Raw genomic sequence first — 12500 nt, forward strand, 5'->3', positions numbered from 1 at the left:
CTGAACCACAACTGGTTCCATATAGAACCCTTAGGTTCCATATAGGGTTCTATATGGAACCAATTTCAGTTCTATATAGAACCTTTGGGCTTGCTATATATGAAGCAAGACTTGAACCCTTTTTGGTTCTATTTAGAACCTTTTTTTCTAAGAATGTACCATATTTAACTACAGTTGAAGTCGGAAGTTTACAAATTTCTTGTTAACAAACTATAGTTTTGGCAAGTCGGTTAGGACATCTACTTTGTGCATGACACAAGTAATTTTTCCAACAATTGTTTACAGACAGATTATTTCACTTATAATCCACTGTATCACAATTCCAGTGGGTTAGAAGTTTACATACACTAAGTTGACTGCCTTTAAACAGCTTGGAAAATTCCAGAAAATGAAATGACTGCAACACTCAACACTATACACGTCAGCTAGTACAGCGACTGAAATGACTGCAACACTCAACACTATCCACGTCAGCTAGTACAGCGACTGAAATGACTGCAACACTCAACACTATCCACGTCAGCTAGTACAGTGACTGAAATGACTGCAACACTCAACACTATCCACGTCAGCTAGTACAGTGACTGAAATGACTGCAACACTCAACAAAGAGCTGCAGTTAGTTTCAGAGTAGGTGGCAAGGAATAAGTTAGCCCTAAATATTTCTAAAACTAAAAGCATTGTATTTGGGACAAATCATTCACTAAACCCTAAGCCTCAACTACATCTCCTAATGAATAATGTGTAAATTGAGCAAGTTGAGATGACTAAACTGCTTGGAGTAACCCTGGATTGTACACTGTCATGGTCAACACATATTGATGCAGTAGTAGCTAAGATGGGGAGAAGTCTGTCCATAATAAAGCTCTGTTCTGCCTTCTTAACATCACTATCAACAATGCAGTTGTTTTGTCACACCTTGACTACTGTTCAGTGGTGTGTTCAGGTGCCACAAAGAGCGTCTTAGGAAAATTGCAGTTGGCTCAGAACAGGGCAGCACAGCTGGACCTTAAAAGTACACAGAGAGCTAACATGAATTATTTACATGACAGACTATGGGAGGCACACATAGAGCCATGACTACATGGAACTACATTCCACATCAGGTAACTGATGCAAGCAGTTGAATCAGATTGATAAAAACAGGTACAAAATACACTTTATGGCACAGCAGGGACTTTGAAGAGACACACACTAAAGTATAGCCACATGCATAGGCACACATTGTGATATTGTTGAATGGTGGTAGTAAACATGTTGTATTGTAGATACAGTATGTAGTGGTGTAATAATGTTAATGTTATATGATGTCCTGTTTTCTCTTTCATTGATGTAAGTGCTTTAATATGTTTGGAGCCCAGGAAGAGTAGCTGCTGCCTTGGCAGGAACTAATGGGGATCCATAATAAACCCCAGGAAGAGTAGCTGCTGCCTTGGCAGGAACTAATAGGGATCCATAATAAACCCCAGGAAGAGTAGCTGCTGCCTTGGCAGGAACTAATGGGGATCCGTAATAAACCCCAGGAAGAGTAGCTGCTGTCTTGGCAGAAACTATTGGGGATCCATAATAAACCCCAGGAAGAGTAGCTGCTGCCTTGGCAGGAACTAATGGGGATCCGTAATAAGTCCCAGGAAGAGTAGCTGCTGCCTTGGCAGGAACTAATGGGGACCCATAATAAACCCCAGGAAGAGTAGAGTAGCTGCTGCCTTGGCAGGAACTAATGGAGATCCATTATAAACCCCAGGAAGAGTAGCTGCTGCCTTGGCAGGAACTAATGGGGATCCATAATAAACCCCAGGAGGAGTAGCTGCTGCCTTGGCAGGAACTAATGGGGATCTGTAATAAACCCCAGGAGGAGTAGCGGCTGCCTTGGCAGGAACTAATGGGGATCCATAATAAACCCCAGGAGGAGTAGCTGCTGCCTTGGCAGGAACTAATGGGGATCCGTAATAAACCCCAGGAGGAGTAGCTGCTGCCTTGGCAGGAACTAATGGGGATCCATAATAAACCCAAGGAGGAGTAGCTGCTGCCTTGGCAGGAACTAATGGGGATCCGTAATAAACCCCAGGAAGAGTAGCTGCTGCCTTGGCAGGAACTAATGGGGATCCATAATAAACCCCAGGAAGAGTAGCTGCTGCCTTGGCAGGAACTAATGGGGATCCATAATAAACCCCAGGAAGAGTAGCTGCTGTCTTGGCAGAAACTATTGGGGATCCATAATAAACCCCAGGAAGAGTAGCTGCTGCCTTGGCAGGAACTAATGGGGATCCGTAATAAGTCCCAGGAAGAGTAGCTGCTGCCTTGGCAGGAACTAATGGGGACCCATAATAAACCCCAGGAAGAGTAGAGTAGCTGCTGCCTTGGCAGGAACTAATGGAGATCCATTATAAACCCCAGGAAGAGTAGCTGCTGCCTTGGCAGGAACTAATGGGGATCCATAATAAACCCCAGGAGGAGTAGCTGCTGCCTTGGCAGGAACTAATGGGGATCTGTAATAAACCCCAGGAAGAGTAGCTGCTGCCTTGGCAGGAACTAATGGGGATCCATAATAAACCCCAGGAAGAGTATCTGCTGCCTTGGCAGGAACTAATGGGGACCCATAATAAACCCCAGGAGGAATAGCTGCTGCCTTGGCAGGAACTAATGGGGACCCATAATAAACCCCAGGAAGAGTAGCTGCTGCCTTGGCAGGAACTAATGGGAATCCGTAATAAGTCCCAGGAAGAGTAGCTGCTGCCTTGGCAGGAACTAATGGGGATCCATAATAAATAATAATATAAATACTAATTACAAACGTAGCTAGCTAATACAACTGGTAGCAGTGATGGTGTAAGCTTAGATAAACATGTTGTTTGTGCAATGGTATCTTCTAAATCAGAAAGGAATAGGCGAAGAATGAATATGTTAGCTAGCTGCTCGTCGAACATGCCAGTCAAGCTCTTCCACACCGATCTCAACAAACCATTTCTGTATGGACCTCGCTTTGTGCACGGGGGACATTGTCATTTTGAAACAGGAGAGACCTTCCCCAAACTGTTGCCAGTTGGAAGCACAGAATTGTCTAGAATGTCATTGTACACTGTTACGTTAAAATTTCCCTTCACTGGAACTAAGGGGCCTAACACGAACCATGAGAACCAGCCCCAGACTATTATTGCTCCTTCACCAAACTTTACAGTTGGCAATATGCATACGGGCAGGTAGCATTCTCCTGGCATCTTCCAAACCCAGATTCGTCCTGTCGGACTGCCAGATGGTGAAGTGTGATTCATCACTCCAGAGAACACGTTTCCACTGCTACAATTGCGGCGAGCTTTACACCACTCCAGCCAACGCTTGGCATTGCACATGGTAATCATAGTCTTATGTGCAGCTGCTCGGCCATGGAAACCCATTTCATAAAGCTCCTGACGAACAGTTCTTGTGCTGACGTTGCTTCCAGAGGCAGTTTGTAACTCGCCAGTGAGCGTTGCAACCGAGGACAGAGGACACGCTATGCGCTTCAGCACTCGGCGGTCCCGTTCTGTGAGCTTGTGTGGCCTACCACTTCTCGGCTGAGCCGTTGATGCTCCTAGACATTTCCACTTCACAATAACAGCACTTACAGTTGACTGGGGCAGCTCTAGCGGGGCAGAAATGTGACAATCCCACTTGCTGGAAAGGTGGCATCCTATGACGGTGTCACGTTGAAAGTTACTGAGCTCTTCAGTAAGGCCATTCTACTGACAATGTTTGTCTATGGAGATTGCATGGCTGTGTGCTCGATCTTGTACACCTGTCAGCAACGGGTGTGGCTGAAACAGCCGAAGCCACAAATTTGAAGGGGTCTTCACGTACGTTTGTATATACAGTATACTGTACAAGAGGAAAGAAAATATGCAATGTAACATCTATTTAGAGTCACCTGGAAACACTGACCAACACTTTGGTTCCTACCTTGTCAATAATTCCTCCCTGGTTTATGTATTTGTTGTCATGTCAAACCCCAATGTATTCAAGATGCTGTCCACTATATTCCAATTATAGAATTAGATTCATGTGGAAATTAAAATAATAGTAAAGGAAATGCAGATTCATTTTTTTGTTTGACATTAGATTGAACAGTATAAAACAATCAGAATGGAGAAAGACCCATTGAAATCACTTATAATGTATGTGTTGCCACCCTGAGGTCATGAGCTACTCATAAAGCCTATTTAGAACTTGTATTATTCAAACATGTAAAATACCATCGAATATGGTCATGCTGTCAAAAATATGAAAAATATTGTGAAAGATTTATTGGCCTTATCGCCCAGTTCTGAAAGCTGTATCTGACTGTACCTCTTTCTAGGGACAAGTGTACTGTGAAGCTGTATCTGACTGTACCTCTCTCTAGGGGACAAGCGTACTGTGAAGCTGTATCTGACTGTACCTCTCTCTAGGGGACAAGCGTACTGTGAAGCTGTATCTGACTGTACCTCTTTCTAGGGGACAAGCGTACTGTGAAGCTGTATCTGAAGTCTAAGGAGACAGGGAAGAAGTTTGCCAGTGTGGACTTTGTCTTCTACAACTGCAGTGTGCACCAATCGTAAGTTCCGCTTTACGTAATTCTGTGTGTGTGTGTGTGTGTGAGAGAGAAAGAGAGATAGAGAAAGAGAGAAAGATACCCTCTCCTCTCTGCTCTCCAGTGCTTGTTACTGCTGATGAGATCAGACTCTTAATGTCATTTCCTTAATAACTTGGAGCTCCTCTGATGTCATTGATAAGGTTTTACTACACTGAGTTATGTTCCTTTCCTTCTGAGATCTCTTTTCCTCCCTTCCTCCACACCACTCTCTCCACATTTTGGCTTGAGGCTGTCAGCCCCTGTATCTATCCCACCATCCCTAACTCTGCCTTTCACTGAACACATACAATACCAGTCAAAAGTTTGGAAACACCTACTCATTCCTGGGTTTTTCTTTATTTTGGGCTATTTTCTACATTGCATAATAATACTGAAGACATCAAAACTATTAAATAACACATATGGAATCATGTAGTGACCAAAAAAGTGTTTAAACAAATCAAAATAGTTTTTATATTTGAGATTCTTCAAATTAGCCACCCTTTGCCTTGATGACAGCTTTGCACACTCTTGGTATTCTCTCAACCAGCTTCATGAGGTAGTCACCTGGAATGTATTTCAGTTAACAGGTGTGCTTTGTTAAAAGTTAATTTGTGGAATTTCTTTCCTTCTTAATGCATTTGAGCCAGTCAGTTGTGTTATGACAAGGTAGGGGTGGTATACAGAAGATCGCCCTATTTGGTAAAAGACCGAGTCCATATTATGGCAAGAACAGCTCAAATAAGCAAAGAAAAAATATAGTCCATCATTACTTTAAATCATGATGGTCAGTCAATACGGAAAATTTCAAGAACTTTGAAGGTTTCTTCAAGTGCATTCACAAAAACCATTAAGCACTATGATGAAACTGTCTCTCATGAGGACCGCCACAGGAAAGGAATACCCAGAGTTACCTCTGCTGCAGAGGATAAGTTCATTAGAGTTAAGTGCACCTCAGATTGCATCCCAAATAATTGCTTCAGAGTTCAAATAACTGACACATCTCAACATCAACTGTTCAGAGGAGACTGCCTGAATCAGGCCTTCATGGTCGAATTCCTGCAAAGAAACCAGTACTAAAGAACACCAATAATAAGAAGAGACTTGCTTGGGCCAAGAAACAAGAGCAATGGACATTAGACCGGTGGAAATCTGTCCTTTGGTCTGATGAGTCCAACTGTGAGATTTTTGGTTCCAACTGCTTTGTCTTTGTGAGATGCATAGTAGGTTAACGGATGATCTCCGCATGTGTGGTTCCCACAGTGAAGCATGGAAGAGGAGGTATGATGGTGCCAGGGTGCTTTGCTGGTGACACTGTCAGTGATTTATTTAGAATTCAAGGTACACTTAACCAGCATGGCTACCACAGAATTTTGCAGAGATACGCCATCCCATCTGGTTTGCGCTTAGTGGGACTATCATTTGTTTTTCAACAGGACAATGACTAAACACACCTCCATTCTGTGTAAGGGCTACATGACCAAGAAGCAGAGTGATGGAGTGCTGCATCAGATGACCTGGCCTCCACAATCACCCGACCTCAACCCAATTGAGATGGTTTGGGATGAGTTGGATCGCAGAGTGAAGGAAAAGCAGCAAACAAATGCTCAGCATATGTGGGAACTCCTTCAAGACTGCTGGAAAAGCATTCCAGGTGAAGCTGGTTGATAGAATCCCAAGAGTGTGCAAAGCTGTCATCAAGGCAAAAAGTGGCTACTTTGAAGAATCTAAAATCTAAAATATATTTTTATTTATTTAACAGTTTTGGTAACTACATGATTCCATATGTGTTATTTCATAGTTGTGATATCTTCACTATTATTCCACAATGTAGAAAATAGTACAAAATAAAGAAAAACCCTTGAATGAGTAGGTGTGTCCAAACTTTTGACTGGTTCTGTATGTATGGTCTAAAGACCGCCATCTTCCCTCTCACCCATTTCCCACCCCATTACTATATATTTAATATCTCCCTCTTCCTCTTCCTTCCCCATTCTCTAGCTTTCTGTCTCATCCTCTTTCCCCCATGTCTCTCTCCCTCTCCTCTCCTCCCCTCTAACTCTCCTCTTCCCCTCATTCTCTCCCTCTCCTCCCCTTTAACTCTCCTTTACCCCCCCCATTCTCTCCCTCTCCTCCCCTCTAACTCTCCTCTACCCCTCATTCTCTCCCTCTCTTCCCCTCTAACTCTCCTCTACCCCCTCATTCTCTCGCTCTCCTCCCCTCTAATTCTCCTCTACCCCCTCATTCTCTCCCTCTCCTCCCCTCTAACTCTCCTCTTCCCCCTCATTCTCTCCCTCTTCTCTCCTCTACCCCCCATTCTCTCCCTCTCCTCCCCACTAACTCTCCTCTTCCTCCTCATTCTCTCCCTCTCCTCCCCTCTAACTCTCCTCTACCCCCTCATTCTCTCCCTCTTCTCACCTCTACCCCCCCATTCTCTCCCTCTTCTCCCCTCTAACTCTCCTCTACACCCCCCCCATTCTCTCCCTCTCCTTCCCTCTAACTCTCCTCTTCCCCCCACATTCTCTCCCTCTCCTCCCCACTAACTTGCTTCTTCCCCCTCATTCTCCCCCTCTCCTCCCCTCTCCCTCTCCCTCTCCTCCCCTCTAACTCTCCTCTACCCCTCATTCTCTCCCTCTCCTCCCCTCTAACTGTCCTCTACCCCTTCATTCTCTCGCTCTCGCTCTCCTCCCCTCTAACTCTCCTCTACCCCTCATTCTCTCCCTCTCCTCTCCTCCCCTCTAACTCTCCTCTTCCCCTCATTCTCTCCCTCTCCTCCCCTCAAACTCTCCTCTACCCCCCCATTCTCTCCCTCTCCTCCCCTCTAACTCTCCTCTACCCCTCATTCTCTCCCTCTCTTCCCCTCTTAACTATCCTCTACCCCCTCATTCTCTCCCTCTCCTCCCCACTAACTCTCCTCTTCCTCCTCATTCTCTCCCTCTCCTCCCCTCTAACTCTCCTCTTCCCCCTCATTCTCTCCCTCTTCTCTCCTCTACCCCCCATTCTCTCCCTCTCCTCCCCACTAACTCTCCTCTTCCTCCTCATTCTCTCCCTCTCCTCCCCTCTAACTCTCCTCTACCCCCTCATTCTCTCCCTCTTCTCGCCTCTACCCCCCCATTCTCTCCCTCTTCTCCCCTCTAACTCTCCTCTACCCCCCCCATTCTCTCCCTCTCCTTCCCTCTAACTCTCCTCTTCCCCCCACATTCTCTCCCTCTCCTCCCTTCTTCCTCTCCCCTTCCTTTCCTGCTCTCCCTTTCTCTCTTATTTCTTGTTGGTCCTCTCTCCTTCTGGTCCAGATGTTCCTCTCTGCTCTTATTTATCAAACTGTTTTTTTCCCTGGCCTCTGCTCTGTGAGCTGCATACATTAGCACAGCAATATTATACTAATTAGCTGGCCTGGCGCCCCATTACAGCTGGACATAATGGAGAGTGTATGTAAAGTGTTCACCTGGACCTCTTATCAAGGCCCGATTCAACGTCTTTGAACCTAGAGGATGTGTGATTATATATGGGCCTCTGTAATGTGTGGGTGTGCGCTGTCTACCATGTGTTTGTGAGGGACTGTGTGTGTGTGTGTGTGTGTGTGTGTGTGTGTGTGTGTGTGTGTGTGTGTGTGTGTGTGTGTGTGTGTGTGTGTGTGTGTGTGTGTGTGTGTGTGTGTGTGTGTGTGTGTGTGTATGTGTGTGCGTGCCCTCGTGTGTGTGTGCATGAGGACTGGTTAAGCTCTCTCACCATGCCTCTCTCATTGAATAAGCAGGCATAGTGAGGTCTTTGATGTGCTGTATGCAACACAGCCCATCAGGACATTACAGTACACTACAGTCTAGTTTTAACAACCCAGCCTTGTCAGCCACATAGAACCCACGTGATCCCCTGAACTACTCCCCTCCTGACCTCTGAACCCCGACCCCAGCGTGTGTAGACTGCCAGTGGGCCGGGTGTGCCAACGGGGCTGCTGTGCAATAAAAAGCTTTCCTCAGAGGTGACGGGCATGGTGGGCGGAGAGGGCACTCTACTTGGCAAGGCACATTTTTCCGCCAGCTATTTACATACACAGTAACAATATTAGAGTTTTGCATTTAAAAGACTGCCGGAATAGTTTAATTTAGCGTGTGAGGGACTGAATGTATTTTTAATGAGAGGAGCGAGGAGGAAAAGAGGGGGAGGGGAGAAAACAAGTGAAGGAGAGATGGATTGTGCCCTTTGTGTTGGGGATAATGCATCCACAGAGCTAAAAGGTTAGCGCCTCAGCCAAACCACAGCGCCTATTAGAATATAAAAAGAATGAGGAAATTCATGCAGGATTCACAGCCTTGAAAAGGCCCCACTCATGGAAGGCAGAGAGCCCTGAGACAGGCTCTCGTAGGCGGGCTGGGTGTTCACTTCATCTCCCTGCTGTCCGTGTTCAGGAAGCTTCTCTGAAAATCTACTTCACCAAGCTACCACTTACTTCACACTGGAAGAAATTAAGCTACACTACCGCTATCCTTTAGAAGAATACAGTTGAATTAACCAAAGTTAAAAAGTAGTTTGCTACATTCAAACTGCTTAATGAAAAATGATCAGATGTACATCTGAAATGTCAAATACAAATTGCAAGAACAGATCACTTTGAGGTCATTTGTTAACAGAATGTGTCATTTAGCCTATTAAACACAATAATGACGTTTCAAGTGAGAGTTAGGCAGGTCTGATGCTGAAAAGACAGGAAATGATTGCCCACTTCTGTCACGCCCTGACCTTAGTTACTGTATCTTTGTTTTCTTTCTTATTTTGGTTAGGTCAGGGTGTGACGAGGGTGGTTGGTTTAGTGTTTGTCTTGTCAATGTGAAGTTGCCGGTCAGCACTCGTGTCTTATAGCGTCACGCTCATTTAGTTGTTTTGTTAGTTTGTTTACTGTTCTTCGTGTAAATAAAGAAGAGTGTATTCTAATCACACTGTGCCTTGGTCTCGTCGTTATGACGAACGTGACAACTTCACCCATATTAGTAGTGTTATTATTTGAAAGCAGTGTGTAGTTCCAGTAGTTAGCTACACCACTACATGGCAAGAAAGTAAAACTCTACCTAGATTTTATTTTAGTTCAACTACCACCAAGCTACTGCAAAATGTAGTTAAATGACTAGTTGACCTACATGTAGTCCACTACTCCCCAACATGGCTGCCTGCTACTGGCCTGGTGCTTCTTGAACCACCTGTTGTAACAGGACAAGAACATTGGGCTTCAACATTCTGGTAACATTCTACCAATGTAAAGAATGGTTTGGATGGGAAGAAGGTATCCACTCTCACTTCAATCATCCCAATTGTCTTTTCAATCTAACACTCACTTTGTTCTGAACATAGAGTATCTATCACAGAACAACACCCTGTAGGTGTTAGGTTGAAAACAACTAGAGATACACAGTGATACACCTGATAGATGTTCTGAGTTGTTATGTTGGAGGTAGAGGGGAGAAGCTGAGTTTACTGTTGCCCAGGTTTGGGTGTGATATTTGCAGGCAGCAGAGGGTAAGTGATGGGGCTCTGGTCCTGGCAGGGTGCCACTCCACTTGGCAGTACTGAGTCTAATAGACGATATGTCTGAATCCCTTGCTTACACCTCTCCTCTACCGTTTCTCTCATTTACCTCTGCCTTTCCTCCTGAAGCAGGCAGAACAAAGGAAACATTCACCCAGCTCCTGAATAGGCACTATAGCAACAATAAAGCATGTTTGGAATTTCAGCAGAAACAAGCAAAGCTTTAATTAAACCCATTTATTTTTCATTTGACTAGGCAAGTCAGTTAGGACCAAATTCTCATTTACAGTGACGATCTACACAGACCAAACCCGGACCGCTCTACGCTAATTGTGCGCCGCCCTATGGGACTCCCAATCACGGCTGGTTGTGATACAACCTGGATTTGAACTAGGGTGTCTGTAGTGACGCCTCTAGCACTGAGATGCAGTACCTTGGACAGCTGCGCCACTTGGGAGCCCGATAGGGTGGGGCACAATTGGCCCAGTGTCGTCCGGGTTTGGCCGGTGTAGGCCTTCATTGTAAATAAGAATTTGTTCTTAACTGACAAATATCATAAATAAATAAATAAAATCGGATCATTATATCAATGTATCTGTTTACTGATAGTGATATGAAGTCAACTTTAACAGTGGGAAATGGTAGATCTACTGTAGGTCTACTGTATGCATACTTAAATACATCTATTCTGTATTTGATTAAGTAATAATGTATGCTTTTGGGTGGTCTGCTTAGCAGACAGGAAACATTGACTAGTTTGCAGTAGCAGCCCCAGAGCACGACAGAGGCTTTGATTTCCTGCTGTAGGACATACACATCTCCCAGTGTGGCGCTAAGAATCAGCAGGGTTCAAAGGGCATTGCCCCCTTCTCTGTCTGCATCTGGCTGGGATCGATAGACCCAGATGTCTGGAGGTAATACCCCTCAGAAGCAAACAAATAGCAGGCTGTTAGCGTAGCACAAATCCACCCTCTCTCTCTCTCTCTCTCTCTCTCTCTCTCTCTGTCTCTCTCTGTCTCTCTCTGTCTCGTACTCTCTCGCTCTCTCTCTGTCTCTCTCTGTCTCATACTTTCTCTCGCTCTCTGTCTCTCTCTCTGTCTTTTTCTCTCTCACTTCCTCCCCATAGTAACACACATACAGGAATCGATTATAGACTTTATCCCGTAGAGCTAGGATGGTAGTGGGTCCTGCTCATTATAGTAGTGTGGAGCTGTGCTACACATGCCTCATTCTGTCACTGGAATACGGGAGTAAGAGGCACGTTAAAGGGCTTTGTAGAACTCATAAAGATTTTTGAGAAATCAATGTGTTTATGTGGGGCGAAGCGGAGTGGATTCAAACTAATGCATGTATTTTATTTTATCCTCTATTTTACTCTCCTGTAGCTATAACAACCTTGTTGAGGCTGCTGGTAATCTATGTTCATTTATGCTTTCTGAACTAAGGAAAAAAACAGGCTTATCTGGGCCTTGCAGCTTATTTGAATATAAGCCTTTGAACATGTTGAATAGGAAGGAGGAGTATATCGATCTAGACATTTTCCTCTCTATGGTTATTTTACTCTCTGTTGGAGACATGGCAACTGGAAGATGAAAACTTTGCTGTGTTCTGCTCTGTTCGGTTCTGTTTGGTTCTGCTCTGTTCGGTTCTGCTCTGTTCTGTTCTGCTCTGTTCTGCTCACACCAATCTGTGGCTCACACAGCGTTTGACCGAGCAGCCCTACCCTACTATACTGTTAGCTCCAAGGGTCAATAATAAAAATGAGTTCGGAACACGGAGAAACACACATTCTTCCTGAAGTAAGATAATTACTCTACTGAAGTGACTTTAAACGTTTGAGGGAGATGACCTCAGGTGTTGAATCACCTTATACAGGCTGTTGGTTTACCCTAGTGTTTGTGATGGAGGATGGAACAGCCAGCCTCAGAGGCAGGGTTGGTTCTGAACATCTATTCTAAAGGCTGATTGATCCATTAACTGAGGCAAGTGTTTCATTAGGCATCTACCCGTGTCCTGGAAGGCTGTGTTGTATTCTAATGTTGCTTCTAAATGATTGTTAAATGACTTAATTGGACAAATCACTAGCAGAATTGATTTTGATGAGTTTGTGTACCCGTGTTAAGAGCCAACCCTGAAGTGTTTTTTTTTTGTAGTGAACAATCGCGGCATCAACTTTTGATTCGAAAGAGACTTAATATAATTCAAATCATGGTGTTTTTCAAGTACAGCCAATCAATCACTCGTATTGCAGTAGCTCTTAGTTTTAACCAAACCATTGCCTTGTGTATGTGTGACCAGTGGAAACCAGAGTTCAGAGTGAGAGTTCAGAGTGAGAGTTCAGGATTAAGAGTTCTGGATTAAGAGTTCTGGATTAAGAGTTCTGGATTAAGAGATT

The 12500-nt window shown here is 44.6% G+C and overlaps 1 protein-coding gene across 2 annotated transcripts in view; it reads left to right on the forward strand.

Moving 5' to 3' along the window:
- LOC110492210 (plexin-A1) overlaps positions 1-12500 on the forward strand; it is a 306350-nt gene that overhangs the window by 189514 nt on the left and 104336 nt on the right. For both annotated transcript variants that reach the window (XM_036947176.2, XM_036947177.2), the window contains exon 8: positions 4471-4570. In XM_036947176.2, the coding sequence (XP_036803071.1) occupies positions 4471-4570 (100 nt within the window). The remainder of the gene's footprint in view (positions 1-4470; positions 4571-12500) is intronic.

The sequence above is a fragment of the Oncorhynchus mykiss genome, chromosome 16 (genome assembly GCF_057628025.1).
Source record: "Oncorhynchus mykiss isolate SJ-2025 chromosome 16, ASM5762802v1, whole genome shotgun sequence".
NCBI classification, from domain to species: Eukaryota; Metazoa; Chordata; class Actinopteri; order Salmoniformes; family Salmonidae; genus Oncorhynchus; species Oncorhynchus mykiss.